The sequence below is a fragment of the Lipomyces oligophaga genome (assembly GCF_038497815.1).
Source record: "Lipomyces oligophaga strain CBS 7107 unplaced genomic scaffold V1516scaffold_3, whole genome shotgun sequence".
Lineage (NCBI taxonomy): Eukaryota > Fungi > Ascomycota > Lipomycetes > Lipomycetales > Lipomycetaceae > Lipomyces > [Lipomyces] oligophaga.
In genome coordinates, this window is record NW_027117787.1 from 500,823 (window position 1) to 517,281 (window position 16,459).

General features: G+C 46.6%; 7 protein-coding genes across 7 annotated transcripts; 3 read left to right on the forward strand and 4 right to left on the reverse strand.

The window, feature by feature from the left end:
* Window positions 1–18: 18 nt before the first annotated feature.
* Window positions 19–2,494, reverse strand: V1516DRAFT_672764 (heat shock protein 70 family). The gene is made up of 2 exons (XM_066921798.1): window positions 2,235–2,494; window positions 19–2,144 (listed from the first exon to the last, which is right to left on the reverse strand). Exons 1-2 carry the CDS (start codon window positions 2,356–2,358, stop codon window positions 250–252), a joined length of 2,019 nt encoding a protein of 672 aa, XP_066777950.1. The 5' UTR covers window positions 2,359–2,494; the 3' UTR covers window positions 19–249.
* Window positions 2,495–3,068: 574 nt separating this feature from the next.
* V1516DRAFT_684760 (uncharacterized protein) lies at window positions 3,069–5,723 on the forward strand (the record flags this gene model as incomplete). The annotated part of the gene is made up of 1 exon (XM_066923580.1): window positions 3,069–5,723. The coding sequence occupies one exon, from the start codon at window positions 3,069–3,071 to the stop codon at window positions 5,721–5,723; it is 2,655 nt and encodes an 884-aa protein (XP_066777951.1).
* A 1,224-nt stretch (window positions 5,724–6,947) lies between these two features.
* On the reverse strand, window positions 6,948–8,949 carry V1516DRAFT_672767 (glycoside hydrolase superfamily). Its single transcript, XM_066921799.1, has one exon. It carries the CDS (start codon window positions 8,547–8,549, stop codon window positions 7,302–7,304), a length of 1,248 nt encoding a protein of 415 aa, XP_066777952.1. The 5' UTR covers window positions 8,550–8,949; the 3' UTR covers window positions 6,948–7,301.
* A 321-nt stretch (window positions 8,950–9,270) lies between these two features.
* On the reverse strand, window positions 9,271–11,690 carry V1516DRAFT_672768 (AFG1-like ATPase-domain-containing protein). The gene is made up of 3 exons (XM_066921800.1): window positions 11,202–11,690; window positions 11,015–11,148; window positions 9,271–10,953 (listed from the first exon to the last, which is right to left on the reverse strand). Exons 1-3 carry the CDS (start codon window positions 11,556–11,558, stop codon window positions 9,462–9,464), a joined length of 1,983 nt encoding a protein of 660 aa, XP_066777953.1. The 5' UTR covers window positions 11,559–11,690; the 3' UTR covers window positions 9,271–9,461.
* A 174-nt stretch (window positions 11,691–11,864) lies between these two features.
* V1516DRAFT_622351 (uncharacterized protein) lies at window positions 11,865–12,863 on the forward strand (the record flags this gene model as incomplete). Its single annotated transcript, XM_066919578.1, has 3 exons — window positions 11,865–12,130; window positions 12,187–12,347; window positions 12,400–12,863. 3 exons carry the CDS (start codon window positions 11,865–11,867, stop codon window positions 12,861–12,863), a joined length of 891 nt encoding a protein of 296 aa, XP_066777954.1.
* An 83-nt stretch (window positions 12,864–12,946) lies between these two features.
* V1516DRAFT_249973 (HAD-like domain-containing protein) lies at window positions 12,947–14,222 on the forward strand. Its single transcript, XM_066918805.1, has 4 exons — window positions 12,947–13,114; window positions 13,176–13,244; window positions 13,294–13,385; window positions 13,441–14,222. Exons 1-4 carry the CDS (start codon window positions 13,030–13,032, stop codon window positions 14,089–14,091), a joined length of 897 nt encoding a protein of 298 aa, XP_066777955.1. The 5' UTR covers window positions 12,947–13,029; the 3' UTR covers window positions 14,092–14,222.
* On the reverse strand, window positions 14,095–16,315 carry V1516DRAFT_672774 (dihydroxy-acid/6-phosphogluconate dehydratase). The gene has a single exon (XM_066921801.1). The coding sequence runs from the start codon at window positions 16,142–16,144 to the stop codon at window positions 14,354–14,356; it is 1,791 nt and encodes a 596-aa protein (XP_066777956.1). The 5' UTR covers window positions 16,145–16,315; the 3' UTR covers window positions 14,095–14,353.
* Between the last annotated feature and the right edge of the window lie 144 nt (window positions 16,316–16,459).

Consider the following 16,459-nt stretch of genomic DNA (forward strand, 5'->3'; position numbering starts at 1 on the left):
CATAGCTACTTTATAATATTTTAACTTGAATGATAATATTTACTATATTACACAACTGTGATATCTCACAAATCTAAACTATTTGGGTAACAATCAATGAACTGGAAGCTAGCTCGTCGCTATTAGAAACAGACTCGTTCGAATCTTATCCCAACCGTAGTTATCCAATCTGATTGAATTCTTTCAAATGTATAGAAAGACATTTTTTTGAACGCCCAAGGAATAAGAAAAACGCACGGAAAAGCAAACTTACAACTCATCATGATCAGGAATATCGAAATCTTCCATATTGAAATCAGGTGGAGGACCACCTGAAGCACCACCGTAAAGCTTGCTAGTGATTGGATAAGTTGTTTGGGAAAGTTTCTCCCGTTGCTCATCAAAATCATCTTTCGTCGCGGAAGCAGCATTCTCCTCAATCCAGTCAAGGACCTCCTTGACAGCTTCCAAAATAGTATCTTTCTCATCTTCATCGATCTTGGAACCAAGGCCAGTCTCGGAATCATCATTAGCCTGATTGCGAAGGTTGGAAGCGTAGTTTTCAAGCGAGTTACGAGCCTCAATCTTGTCTCGAAGCTCAGCATCTTGCTCGGCATACATAGCAGCCTCCTCTACCATGCGATCAATTTCCTCCTTAGAAAGACGACCCTTGTCGTTGGTAATCGTAATGGATTCAGATTTACCAGTTCCCTTATCAGTGGCAGAGACCTTCAAAATTCCATTCGCATCAAGCTCAAATGTAACTTCGATCTGAGGAACACCGCGAGGTGCGGGGGGAATGCCGTTAAGCTCGAACTTTCCAAGAAGATTATTGTCTTTGCAGAGAGTACGTTCGCCTTCATATACCTGGATAAGAACAGTAGGCTGGTTGTCGGCGGCAGTCGAGAAAATTTGCGACTTGCGAGTGGGAATAGCAGTGTTACGAGAAATGAGTTTTGTCATGACACCACCAGTCGTCTCAATACCAAGAGTAAGCGGATTGACATCAAGCAGAACAATATCTTCGACACCACGGTCTCCAGAGAGAATACCACCCTGTACAGCCGCACCGTAGGCGACAGCCTCATCAGGGTTAATACCCTTAGAAGCCTTCTTTCCATCGAAAAACTCCTCTAAAAGTTGCTGGACCTTAGGAATACGGGTAGAGCCACCGACAAGAACAACGTCGTCAATCTCGGTCTTCTTGAGACCAGCATCCTTTAGTACTTGCTCAACGGGCTTGAGAGTCTTCTTGAAGAGATCTTGGTTAAGCTCCTCAAATTTGGCTCGGGTAAGGGTCTCAGAAAAGTCCTCACCATCATAGAAAGCCTCAATCTCGATACGGACAGACATTTGGGAAGAAAGGGTGCGTTTAGCTTTCTCGACCTCACGCTTCAACTTACCCATAGTCTTGAGGTTGGTAGAAATGTCAACGCCATTCTTTTTGTTGTAAAGCTTGGTGAAGTATCGGATGACACGGTTATCGAAATCCTCACCACCAAGATGGGTATCACCTGCAGTAGCCAGAACCTCAAACACACCGGATTCGATAGATAGAAGAGAAACATCAAAAGTACCACCACCAAGATCATAAACAATAATTTGACGTTCGCCATCGACCTTATTCAGACCGTAGGCAATAGCAGCCGCAGTAGGCTCATTGACAATACGCAGGACGTTCAGACCGGAGATGGTGCCGGCATCCTTGGTAGCCTGACGCTGAGCGTCATTGAAGTAGGCAGGAACAGTGACAACTGCATGGGTAACCTTCTCACCAAGGTATGACTCGGCAATTTCTTTCATCTTCCCAAGAATCATACCCGAGATCTGCTCAGGAGTAAAAACCTTGTCTTCAGTTCCCACCTTGACTTCAACGACAGGCTTGCTGTCCTGGCTCTTGACAGGGAAAGGGAAAAGCTTGATATCAGACTGAACGTCTTTATCATTGAACTTTCGGCCGATTAGACGCTTGATGTCAAAAATGGTGTTGGTAGGATTGGCGGCAGCCTGATTCTTGGCCGCATCACCAACAAGTCTCTCGTCGGCAGTGAATGCAACATACGAAGGAGTGATACGATTTCCCTGATCATTTGCGAGAATCTCGACGTGTCCATTCTTCATCACACCGACGCAGGAGTAGGTGGTTCCAAGATCAATGCCGATAACTGGAACTAGTCAATACCAAGGCAAAAACAAACACAAAAAGAACAGAGCAACATAAAAAAAGTGGCTCATGTAGTAGGAAGTTCACTCACCAGTTCCATAGTTCTCTGTGTCCTCAGCATTCACGCCCTGGAATACAAACGGGGCAGACACTAGGAAGACAGCGTAGACTAGCAGCGACCAAAAAATCATGGTCCGCGAAGGAGTGCGTGCCATTGCTTTAGAGAAAGATCGTTCAATCAATAAAAATTGTAGCAGATACTCAGACCGATCGCACGAAGCTAAAAGTCTTAACAATTACTGAACAATTCTGATCCGAATTGCAAATTGTGCGAGGGAAAAATCGCAGGACACCAGGAGTCGGGCAGCAGCAAATCCTCGCGTAAATATTCTTTCCACGGCGGCGAAAAGGCCACTGTGGCATTCTCCCTCATTGGGAAACAGCGGCTCTTCGGTCGTGTTCGAGAACAAACTACTCACTTCTTACACGTGGTCACATGGTGCCGTCATGTGACGGGCAGCATGACCGCCGTCTGAAATGCACGGGAGACAGCGAAGGTGAGAACAGCAGTGAGATACTGCTTGTTGGAGCTGGGAATTGACTGATTTGGTTATTTAGGATCTGTGTTATTTGGAGGCGATGCTGGAGTGCTAATTATTGATAGAAACATTAGAATTGCCACACAGTTGAAGAGGTCTCGAGATTACCCGCATCAGTCGACTGTTAGAAATACGGAAACTGAACATCGGAAGAAACTGGCTTGCGTGTTCATTTGGGCGAAGGTCTGTTACATGAGGTTCCCTTAATTTTGCTTGTATTTCCCACAGAACCTGTGATCAAGCTGTCCTTTGGCCACTCGGTTCATCAGCTGCTTTATTTCCTCAGGAGGACAGCTTACGGTTAATCTGTCTTTTCTTTGATAGCAATGAGTACACCGCATCAGACTGCTCCAGGCTCAACGGCCGGTCCGGGCATGCCTCCGCCCGCTGGACTTCCACCACATAGGTCTGCGTCCAGTATTGCTTTGCGACGAAACAACTCCAAGCACTTCGTGGTATCTACTGGAGGTGTGCGCGCACATCACCGAAACCCGTCCTATGGACGTGGTTTGAATAAGCTGGGCAAGTTCGCTACCGCTGGCGAGCCTGCGGTTTCCACACCCACCACGGTCTCGCGTACTCCGCCAACGCCAACAACTCCTCAGGTGGATTTATCGACATATATTCCGCCTCATGCAGGTTTGGCGGGCCAATATGGCGTTATAGCTCAACAACAACAACAACAACAGCAGCAGCAACAACAGCAACAACAGCAACAACAATATGCGGCCGCACTTAGAAGAACCAAGAGTTCTGATTCTGTTGCTAGACAACGCAACGTATCCTCGTTCGCCATGACTGGTCGCAAGAATTCTCGAGTCTCACTCGCACAAAAACGTACATTATCGGGGCATTTTGGACCTAAGGGATTACTAGGTGCCGTCGCCACTGAATCTCGGACCGAAACGAAGCGGAAATCAAAGGCGGCTGCGGAGGCTAGAAAGGCAGCTGCTAAAGTAGCTGCGGCTACTGAAGGCAGTGAAGATGATGAGATCGCATCCGCATCCACAGATGAGGATACGGAGGAAGAAGATGGCGGACTATCGATTGATGTTGCACCGCGACTACATCTTGACCGGAATTCTGAGTCTTCGACCGATCGTGACGCTCAAGTCTCAAAGGCCTTCATGAATAAGCAAGATCATGCTCTAAATCAGCAACAACAGAAAACATCTTCGTCCTCTGCACCGACTTCGGGGTCTACCTCGTTATTAGGGTCTCCTACTGAGAGCAATGTCTCAAAGCACCAGCCGACTACTCCTTCTGCCTCTACTACGGCTGCGTCTATAGTCGATCCAACAAATCCTAATCAGAACAAAACGAGTGAACAGAAATTAGCTCAGGATATCGCAAAGGCTGTTGATGCAGCTGCGCAGAAGAGCAAACCGCTAACTAAAGAGACATTCACAACTGTCGTCGCATCTAGGCCGTCAGGAAGCACGACAGCGAAACCACCACCGTCTACGGTATCTAAGCAGCCTAGCGCAGCACGAGCGGTGACAACGTTGACGACGGCAACCGCAACCGGAACGACCAAAGTTGAACCCGAGTCTGTGGATTCCAATCCGACAGCATTGAGATCTCGGTTTTTTGAAGAGCCTCAAAGCGTTAGTAGTGGTGGATCGAGTACTCAATCACCCGCTGCCGGCAGCTCAACAGCAGTGACTCAAGCGAAAGCAGTACCCGGTGAATCTGCATCTGGTAATAAAACCAGCCAGTCAGTGTCATCTGCAGATTCGAATTCCTCACTATGGCAGCCGACACATACTGCTGCTCTTGCTCGGACCCCTGAACTGCAAACTACGACGGAGGAAGCAGCAGGAGTTGCAGATAACTCGGGATTGACTACACCAGGGGTGGGAGGTCCGACAACGTCTCTGGACTTTGATATTGCTACTAGTGGGCGTCCTCGACTAATTACAGATGCCGAAGCTTCTGCAGCAGCGGCAGCGGCAGCGGCAGCAGCAGTAGCAGCAGTAGCTAATATGGACAACCTACCAATATTATCTAGCACCGCGTCGCTTGCAGATGTGGCAGCAGCGGCAGCTGCTGCGGGGGGTAGTGCTCGAGGACGGGCTAGGCAGAAATTTCTACAGCAACAACAACAGCAAAACCATCAGCACAGTATAAGCTTAGATTATTCAGGAACAGCAGACGGGTTGGCTTCGCCAGACGGACTACTTTCACCGCGCGCTAGGAGTGTATCTTCACGAAGCATAGCTGGCGTGAGCATGGGATCAAATGGATCTCTGGGTTCCGGTCTCATAGGTGGAATCTCTTCAGGTGGACCTGGTGGTAGTTTCAGCGGAAGCATTGCGGAGCGCGAGCTTGACTCGCTTTCCAAAGAGCTGAGGAACGTGCAACGGTATCGAGATCCAATCAGTGAATCACTTGACCGTGTTCGAAAACGGAATGGATTTTCGGAGCAGATTGATTTGAAGCCGTTGATATGGGCGTTCAGTTCACAGAACGTAGGCGTGGGCGAGGACGGCACGCAAGGAGAACAAGATGAAGATGAGAAGAAAAATGAAGAGCGGGAGGCGATTATGTTTGTGAAGATGGGTGTTAGTGTTGCTAGTACGGATGTCGAAAAGGTTTTGAATAAGATGTGGAATGGTTCCTGGAAGCTTGTCGATGAAGCTCCGAAGCGGGCAGTTTCCGGGGCTGGAGGACTCATCGCGAGCGGGATAGCCGCAGGGACTGCAGGAGGCAATCGAACGATTGTTTCGAATGGCCATGGGAATGGAGTCTCGAACGGAATCGGAGCAACAGCACGAGGAGCTGCAGCACAACTGTTGCAGCAGAAACAGCAACTACAACAACTACAACAGTCTCATTCTCAGGCGCAGGCGCAATTGCAGCAGCAACAGCAGCAGGCTGGAGGTCAAGTAAATGTTGATCTGGACGGAAGAAGAATGCAGCGAGGGCAGCACCGAGAACAACGAGGTAATGGCATTAATACGGGAGGCACTCGGGAATAAGATTAGCAATTATATAATCAGCACATTACGTAATAATATTGAATGTCTCTAGATTTGTAGAGGGACGGGTCCGAATTCCAGACAGATATAATAGATGGACGTCAAAGAGCAGCCACAAATGCAATTAAAAGCGGATAGTAGGCCGAGGCACGTGCGCACGTGCAGCTTGACCTGATTGAGCTGGGTTGGATAAGGCAGTTCGGCCGGTGAGGTGTCAGACAGAGACGGCTGATCACTGGACGCGCAGGCGTAATTCTGGACGCGTCGTGGCCGCCGGAAAGACTTAGGGCGAGCAAGGGAAGCGAGGAGACTTGTTGAATGAAAACGTTGATGGACTGAATGTGATGAGCGAGTTCTGGCAGATGTACGGCAGAATGGCTGTAAGTGGGAGACCTATGTCATCAGTGTTGAAGAATAATAATAATATCTGGCTCGTGTGAGATGGGACATTTAGGCCAGTGCCCAGGCTAGAATGCAGATCCGGTATGGACCATCAGGAGACGGACGAATCTCGAGAAAATCTAAATGCCAGACGGCGCTGGAATGATTAGAAGAACAAAACAAAAATGGATTGCTGCAGACATCGGGCTTAGTCAGCTAAGCAATCTGCGGAATTTGCGAGTGGTTTGGTGAGCGAAATATCCATCAAGCAGTACCGGTCGCAGCAAAGGGGAAGTGTAATCAGGAAATGGTAGCGTCACATCCTGAGATCTCTTGCATATATGCTGCAAGAGTTCCCGATAAACTACAATGTGCGAGCGTTCTTCTCTACTATAATCAATCAGCATATCAGATTGTTTGTGCTTCCACAGCCCTGAACAGAGGGACCTTTCCGATCACTCTTTCCTGTTCTGGTCTCTGAGCAAGCCTCCTCGCTCATAACCCATTCCGCATACCGGACATACCGCACTACATGGCCCATCTCTGCTGCAGTCACTTTCTATGCAAGCACTATATGGATTGCACATCATTGTTTTCTTACTTGGCTATTTGAAGGTAACACTGATCGTCATATTTTGCGCCGCCTAATATGACACAGCATTTTTAATTGTTGCAAACACCCTCTCAGCTTCTATGAACTCGCGCCGTTTCTATTTCCAGCCCGATACAGCGTCCGCCGGTGCTCCAGAGCCGTCTGCGGCGACCGGAGACAACGCTGTAAGCGCAGGCGTGTGTACCGTCCCGGGGTTTGACGGTAGCTCCTCACAGCAGTAGCATAACGAATGATAATTATAATAATAATATTATTAATATTAATAATACATCATATTTACATTCAAATATACTAAAACGTAAACAGAAAAAGAAAAAGAAAAAACCAAGTTCTAAACCATTACACAATTAAACAATAGCAGAATCAGCCGGAAAATAAAAAATAGACAAAAAAAAAGAATCCCAATTCTAACCAGTCCTGTAATCTCATCATCATTAATTATATAAAAATATGCAATGACAATAACCTCAATTGCGTAAACTCAGTTTCTCCTGCCATTTTATTTTTTTCTTTCAGCAAAAAGACCATTCATGGCACACTGCTTGGTCTCGCTATTTATTGATTATTCATCCCCGCCCATAATTTTAACATTGGCCAGGATATGTGCGAGCGTCAAGCGGTTGAGGGATTAATCCCACCTCAAGTAGGAACTGGAAGTCCCACTCGATAGCGTTTCCGTTAGTCTTCCAACACCAAAAGAACCAGCCAAGCCCAGTCTCGAACGCATCCATCTGAGCCTCGATGTATCGCCGAGTGTTGGCCTTATCATCGTCGGACCACGTGGTGAAATCCCAACGAGTCGCGCAAGAACCGTAACTTTGAGAAGATTCGTAAGAGCCATCATATCGTGCTCCTCGTCCAACTCCATTTAACCAAGTAGCGCAGTCAGTCAGCGCAGCAGACCATTCGCCCATCACAGACCAGAGATTGGTCTGTGCCATGAGTGCTCCATCGGAACATGCCGAAGCAACATGGGCAGTAATGTCCATGGCAATTTGGCCCTGATCAAAGACTTGGTAGGAGTGGTGGTCAAGAATTACGTTGTAATAATCGGGATAGGTCATGAATCCATTCCATGAAGTCATGCCTAAGAACGCATCGTGAATAGCAAGCACGATATCGGATCCGGCCGTGTCGCGAAGCTCGCTGTATGCCGACAAGTAGAACGATCTGATTTCGTCGTCATTCAGAACGGTCCCAAGCGGTTCATTTACGGGCTGGATAGCGGTCACCACGTCATTCCACTGGGCCGCAGAGTACCGAGTAATGGCAGCATCCAAAACTTGGAATGAGAAAGAATAATTGGGCTCAGTCTGCCAAGCATAGTTATCGCGCAGACCAGAGTTATCAAAACCATTCTGTGAGCCAGGCATACCATGAATATCAATCCAGACCTTGATGTTGGCCTCTCTCGCCCATTGTAGCGCCTGCTCAAGATAGGTGAGCTGACCCTGGACATAGGGATCACCGTCCATCAGCATGAAAGCCCAATATCCAACAGGAATGCGAACATGGTTAAGTCCGGCGGCCTGCATGGCCACGAAATCGTCCTGAGTAATCCAGGACGCCCAATGAGCAGTAAGTTGGTTGGCACATTCGGTCGCACCCAGAACCTGGCAGAAATGGTATTCGTCAACGGGAGGACTATCGCCAAACGCATTGAACAGCTCGTAGTTGATATAGGGCTCCAGAACGAACCAGCCGCCAAGATTGACTCCTCGTACTTTTTCCCCGAGTCCGTAGCCAAAGTTGAGCCAACGACGAGCGGGAGCGGGCGACGAAGAGACAATCGAAGCGAGCGACAGAGCGAGAACAAGTAATTTTGAAATCATTTTGCGATGATACAAATGAAGACGAATTAACAACAGTTGAGATGTAGAGCAGAGCGAGCGGGCCAAAACAGTCAACACAAGCGATCTAGTCGGACAGGGCGAATTAGGGGTCTAGCAAGTGACGCAAATTCTGAAGCTGAACGCAAATGAGCGAGACAAGGAGAACGTGAAAGCAATGCCAATTCGGACCGATGTTGAATACTCAAAAACGATCTACAACGCTCGTCGGATCAGAACAAAACAAGACAGAATAGAGCACGATAGAACAAAGCGGGTAGTGGGATGCCTTTATATTCTTTGCATTTCTGATAGAAGCTCGTTCTCCAGAGGCGCCCGTCTCCAAGCGTTCTCTAAGCCGTCCCGACGCGTGTTTCCCTTCGCTTTGGCTACGGGCCGCATGAGGGCTGTCTGCGTGCTACATACTATAAAGGGGAGACCCGCGCGCGTGTGCTAGCCAACCTGCAGTGACTCCCAATCCTGCAGTCCTTCGCCCAGACTGACCAGAGATTCCCAATTTCCTAAAGCGGAGCGCCACCCGATAATTAGAGTTTGAGCCAAACAGGGGCTAACTGAAGCTGCGCTAAGGGTTATTTGGACGAGCCCGATGATTTCGGGTCAGCCCTGTGCTAAGAGAAGCGCACGACATTGTCTCGGACTGGGCTGCATGGAGTGCTCATGCGAGGTTGGCGGCATGACTTGCGCAGATTTCGGATCATAGATTGGTTTCTATAAATGTTTGTTTCGTGTTTCATTGTAGTTGCTAATTATAACAAGAATTATTTATATCGTAGATGCCGTCGCAGGCGTAAAAACAATGAGACTCATGATGATGATAGTCGTTGTTGATAAATAGTGTATGAACGGGCAGGAAGTTACAAAACTACTACTATTCCAATACGACCTTCACTCCTACTATTCTCTGTAATAATTCACTCCTCGTAGCCATCGTCTAGTCCTCTCGTCCTTCTTGCGCCCTGCGTTTCTACCCCAATCCACCAGCGACCAAAAATGCATAAGGCTAAACCGAGGCGCGTCTTTCTGTCGTTCGTTGGTTCGGTTGCGGCCACTGCTCTGGCCGAGCCAGAGAGAATTCTCTGCCGAGCCAGAATCAAACAGACCGTCCTCGGTTTCCCATTCTCTCGTGCTGCGCTCGACCGGACTCCACTGTCCTTCTGTCCACCATTCATCCGAGCTCGTCATTTCTCGTAGTCGCGAAATGGCTCGTTTGTACGCAAACTTCTCGTCCTCTCCTGTAAACGCACTTGTTTTTGTATATCCCTCGTCCGCTCGTTTGGAAGTCTCCATTCCAGACTCAGAACCCCCAGCACTGGGAGTCGCCGCTCGCTCAAACCTGCGCACCTTCTCGGTCTCGTCGTAGGAGGCTACATTGGGACGGGACGGGCTCTCTAGCTCCATGTCAACTTCAGAAAACATCTCCTGTTCAAGCGAATCCTCTTCATCCTCGAGCTTATCATCTTGCCCAGCTAGTTCTACCGTCGCGTCCGGGAAGAAGAGACCCTCGACTGGCACCTGGGCCCGCATGATCAGTCGTACTCGACTTTCATAGAGCGCGTCGATTAGTGTGATCAGTCTGCGCGCCTGGTTCTTCATGTTCACTTTCAGCACAGGAACATCGTCAATCACAATCGTATGATATCTTGCTGTTAAAGAAATGTAATCCGCCGATCCTAGCGGACTGTCGCATAGTTCACTGAACTTGAAGATCGCAGCGCCTTCATTTTGCCATGGCACTTGAACTCGACGTCCATACACAATGATCTCCTCCGCATTGCCCTCTCGCTTTCTCCCTACCACTTTTTCAACATATTTCGTCCATTCTTCCTCTGCATTTGACTTCATATTTTCACCTTGTTCGTGGACCCAGTATCGCTCTTCTACCGTTTTGTTTTCTCGCTCGCTCAGAATCGTCCGCCAATCATTTCCACTTCGCATATCGTATGTCACACATCGCGCTTGAAGGATATTATAAAACGACGACATCTGCGACTTGTTAAAATCAGCAGAATACAACTCTTTAGGTAGTCGATTAGACGTCGCTACGAGAATTCCTCCCATCTTGAAAAAATAGGTGAACAAGGTCTTGACGATCTTGGCTGCAGCAATATCTGGAAGCATAAACTCATCCAAAAGTAAAATTGCACTCTCTGCCATTAAATCCTGCGCAACTTGTAGTAACACAAATTCTTCCTGAAGTCTCACTCGTAATTTACCAGAACGATCTAGTTGGCCTATACCCAACCGAGAAGCCTTTCTATTGCGCTCACTTTCGCGGTGGATCCGAGCATATACCCAAAGCATGAAATTATGATAATGCCATCGACGCTTAGAGCCGTGAGGTAATGAATCTGCAAAAAGATCCATCAACATGCTCTTTCCGCTCCCACTATAATTGGTATTAATTGCAATTCTGCGTCACTTCAATCAAATCAAAACTATTGGCTTACACTTCTCCATGTATCAAAAGTCCTTGAGGACAATTGATATCATATAGTTCCTCTTCATCTGATAATGTCCTTATAAGAGCTACCGTCTCCCGCTCAGGGCTATACCATATCTTGTGATTTATTTGTTCCGAGTCCTGCTTTTATGAGTGATCTATCCTGTTGTATAAGAAATCTCTGAATTACTTACTTCTAAAAGTCTGGCAAGCTTTTCCAACCTGGCTCGGAAGTCCACGGGTGGTGTATAGTCTTTCACGCGATAGTATAACTTTTGAAATTCTAGTGCAGCACGGAGTTGGGCATCATCTGGACTGATCCGACCAAGAGCTACGCATTGTCTATAAAACACATAAGGGTCTGTGATAGCAAGTCCCGTTTGCTGCTCTTCACGTATTGTCTGGCTCGATCCATTTAGTTTGTGCAATTGTGGATCTGCAGCTCTAGTCGAGCCAAGCCTCCGGCTTAATATCAAGAGTGAAGTTCGCTGATGGAATGCAAAGCGTCGCCTGCAAATGTTCAATACCAAATTCCGTCGACTTGGTTGCATTCTATTCCACGTTTTCTACCTTGATTCGTTAAAATAGCAAAAACTGCTGGATCCAGATCCATCCCATCTTGCCGGAAGCGCTCCTCTCATAATCAATTCGTCTGGAACCCCCTCATCATCTCCCATTTGGTTCCAGTTATTAAGGGCCCAATTGCACCACATATTTAAGCCTCAATCTTTAGATCCTATACCCCATAACTACTTCTCCCAACAGCTTATTGATCCCAGCTATCCTTAACAAATGCAATCTGGCCTACCCCCCAAATGTTAAGGCGAATCACTTTTATGAGATCTGCCTTCACCGGAATGACAGCGGTCTCAAGATCTATGATGACAGTTTCTACGTCATTTGTGTATAAATCGGTTGATATTAGTATCGCTGAGCATCTCTCGCTACAGCCAGATCAAGTAACTGGATTTCTTCCCTTCCAAAGCTGGTTTGACAGACTGCAAGACAGCTTATCTGCGACTCCTGTGAAAGGAGGAACTAAAGTTGAAGGTACTACACCGGAATCTTTTTATAGACTGAAGAGTATTAAAGTCACGGATGCGGATTACTTTGGAAAGGCTCAGTATGCATGCATAGTCAAACCAAGATGTATCATGGTTCTTATCTCACATGACATAGAGCTAAACTGGGATTTTTGAAAATCAATGCGCTCGTCGAAAATGATCAAGGACAGTCCTTGCCAGGAATCGTATTTCTTAGGGGATCCAGTGCTGCGATGCTAGTTCTCGTCTATCCTTCTGATAATCCCAAAGCGAATGATCCGGCAGACTATGACGACAGTATGTTTCTCCGCATTATGTTAACAACAGCGTCTCTAATCACTCGATCTAGAAAATGCAATGGTGGTGCTTACTATTCAGCCACGTGTAGCTGGTGCAACAATGAGCATGGTCGAGATTCCAGCTGGTATGTGCGACCCTTCTGATGTAGATCATCCCGGCGGTATTCTCACGTTCACTGCACGTCGGGAATTGGAAGAGGAATGTGGTATATGCGTCGAAGCTCATGATATGCGGCCATTATATAGTTCTGATACTTCTGCTGCTAAAAAAGGCGGTATCTACATGAGCGGTGGAGCCTGCGACGAATTGATCCAGTTTTTCTACTGCAAAAAGTTGATGGACAAGCATGAAATTGAGAAGTTACGAGCTCATTCAGGCGGTGCGGCCGAAGAGAGAGAAAAAATCACTCTTCGACTAATTCCTCTTGCAGATTTGGTCAAAGAAACGCAAGATTCCAAAGCAATCATTGCCGCTGCGCTCTATTCGACTTTGATTAACATTCCCTCATCGTAGTTCTCCACAGGGAAGTCACATGACATAATGTCCGAGAATGAACGAAGTTCTCTCTCCCAGAGAAGAAATACAGGACGGACAATAGTTATCCACGGTATCGCAGATTTTTAATATACGGCACAATTGGGTGCATTCGAGTGTGAATCCATATATAGAGATAGAGGAAATGACTGGACCTGCAAAAATTCAAACAAAGGAAGATGCGCAAGCTTTTCTTGATGCATACGATGACTTCTTATTTGATTGCGATGGTTGGTGTGGTTCGTTGGTATTTAGCTCTGTAATAACATCTTATTTTTGTCAATCTGTTAGGTGTTTTGTGGCAAGGTGATAAACTTTTGCCATCTGTTAGCGAGACATTAGATTTTTTACGTTCGAATGGTATGTATGATTGTGTAATTGTAATTGCGGAGATTAATGTCATTATCAGGCAAACGGCTAATTTTTGTTACCAACAACTCTACGAAATCGAGACATGCTTATACCAAAAAGTTTGCCAAGTTTGGAATTACTGTCACTGCGGTATGTATATTTGTGCAGTTTCAGTTCCAATATTACAGTTCTAACAAGTTCATAGGAAGAGGTGTTTGGTTCTGCGTACTCATCTGCTGTATATCTCAGCAAGGTAGTCAACTTTCCCAAGGACAAGAAAGTGCTAGTACTTGGTGAATCTGGAATTGAAGAGGAGCTTACTTCAGAGGGAGTTGCTTTTGTTGGCGGCACTGACCCGGCACTAAACCGTACTATAACGCCTGACGATTACGAGGAGATTGTTTATGATCCATCGATTGGCTGTGTATTATGTGGTCTTGATACACACATCAATTATCTCAAACTATCAAAGGCCCTAATTCAGCTTCATCACCCGGATACATTGTTTTTAGCGACAAACATTGACTCGACTTATCCTACAAACGGAAAACTGTTTCCTGGAGCTGGATCAATGTCTGCTCCGCTGATCTTGTCGTCGAAGCGAACGCCAATCAGTTTGGGCAAACCAAGCTCTGTCATGATGGATTGCATCAAGGCGAAATTTGACTTTGAACCTTCCCGCGGCTGTATGGTTGGTGATCGACTTGATACTGATATGAAATTTGGAATTGATGGTGGCCTGGGCACCCTATTTGTTCTAACTGGTGTCAATACTGAATCGGAACTTCTGGACGCTGACATCGGCGTAAAGCACTATGCTAATAAATTAGGAGATATTTTTGAACTACTTCAGTAATGTCTTTTGGCTCCGCAGGCGGCGCTTGGCTTAGAATGGTGGAAGAATAATGCAATATCTAAATTAATCATACGTATTCGTTAAATGGAATTCCAAATTCAAAAATTTCATTTAAACGTCAACTTTTATTCAGATCATTCCAGTGTGCGGATGTCATGCACAAACTGTAACATCAACGAGACTGGCAATGACAAAAAAGCAACTCCAAGTGTTAAACTACCTCCCCCATCAAAATATCCAATCTAAGTCGCTCCGATTTCAATTACGCATCCGTGACGCAGCCATGACTAGCGTCAGAGACTGAGCGCGCGTATTTTAACAAAGTACCTTTGTTCACTTTCAAAGGTGGCGGCACAAAATTGGCTCTTCGTTTGGCAATGATATCGTCAGAAACAAGCCAGTCGATAACGTTCCGTTCTGAATCGATGACGATCTCGTCTCCGTCTTCCACAAGAGCAATCGGTCCACCTTCAATAGCCTCCGGAACAATATGCCCGATAAGAAATCCATGTGATCCACCGCTGAATCGGCCGTCGGTTAAAAGCGCTACATCCTTTCCAAGTCCAGCTCCCATAACAGCAGATGACGGCTTGAGCATTTCAGGCATACCGGGGCCGCCTTTAGGTCCTTCGTATCTGATGATAATAACTGTTTTTTCGCCCTTTTTGATTTCCCCATTTTCTAGTGCTTTGATCAAATCCTCTTCGTTGTCGAATGCACGGGCTTTACCACGAAAAATTGTGCCTTCTTTGCCAGTGATTTTACCGACTGACCCTCCTGGAGCTAAACTACCACGAAGAATCTGAAGGTGGCCAGAGGCCTTGATCGGTTGTGAAAATGGCATAAAGATTTTCTGGTCTTTAGGCAGATCTGGGAACTTTGAAACGTTCTCTTTCAAAGTCTTGCCGGTTACAGTAACGGTAGAACCATCGATTACACCTTCATTGATCAAAAATTTCAATACCGACGGAGTACCGCCAAGGTCGAGCAAATCAGCCATGACATATTTTCCAGAAGGCTTAAAGTCAGCAAGCATGGGTGTCTTATCTGAAACTGCCTGGAAATCCTCCAGAGTTAGCTTGATGCCCACCGAATGAGCAATCGCAATCAAATGCAGAACAGCATTGGTCGAGCCACCGGTGATGGTAACATATTTCATCGCGTTTTCAAAAGCCTCACGAGTCATAATGTCCGAAGGACGGAGATCAAGCTTAATGAGATTTTTGATAGCTTCACCGACATCGAGACATTCCTGCAATTTCTCTGGGCTCTCTGCCGGAAACGACGATGAACCAGGAAGCGTCATGCCCATAGTTTCCGCGGCAGAGGCCATAGTGTTTGCTGTATACATGCCGCCACAAGCTCCAGCGCCGGGACATGCATGCCGAACAATGTCTTTACGCGTGGTCTCGTCGATTGTTTTCGCAATATATTGTCCGTAAGCTTGGAACGCAGAAATAACATCGATATCAACATCGGGCATACACGACGCTCGACCGGCTTTAATTGTGCCACCATAGACCATAATCGAAGGTCGATTGACGCGACCCATGGCCATCAGAACTCCGGGCATATTCTTGTCGCATCCAGGAATGGAGATATTGGCATCGTAGTGTTGGCCCATCATAACAGTTTCGATCGAGTCTGCAATCAGATCTCGGGATTGTAACGAAAATCGCATGCCTCCCGTGCCCATAGATATTCCATCGGAAACCCCGATCGTATTGAACTGTAGTCCTTTCAAGCCTGCTCGGTCGACACCTTCTTTGATTCGAAAGTTCAGATCAAGAAGATGCATGTTACATGGATTTCCTGAATACCATACACTAGATATACCGACTTGGCCTCGGTTGAAGTCCTCATCCGTGAAACCTGTAGCATATAACATCGCCTGCGAAGCTCCTTGCGATTTGGGCTGTGTAATTTCCGCTGAAAAATGGTTCAAATTTTTGAGGTCATCCTCCAGCTGTCGTTTGGCAGACGAAACAAATGTTCGCCGCCTTGAAAACGAGGTAGATGTGACTGTTCGGCGAGCAAAAGCGAGACGAATCATTATATTGTATATTTGATTGAGAATTTAATACAATCTTGTAAAATAGACAAACAAACAACAATATCACGGTTTCTAGGTATCTAGGTATCTAGTATCTAGGTTTAGACTGACTCACTATTCCTCGATTTTTTTCCTCCCTACAGCCCCGATGTCGGCCAATTTTAGAGTTTTTCCGAGGTTACAATTCCACGGCCGCTTAGTGGTCGCCGCATATATCACATGATTTGAATTGATTATTGGGATTTTGATGTAGGCTTTGGAAGACAAAGACTAGTCACTAGTTGTAGCCAAAACCAGCTGGATATAAATGTAATC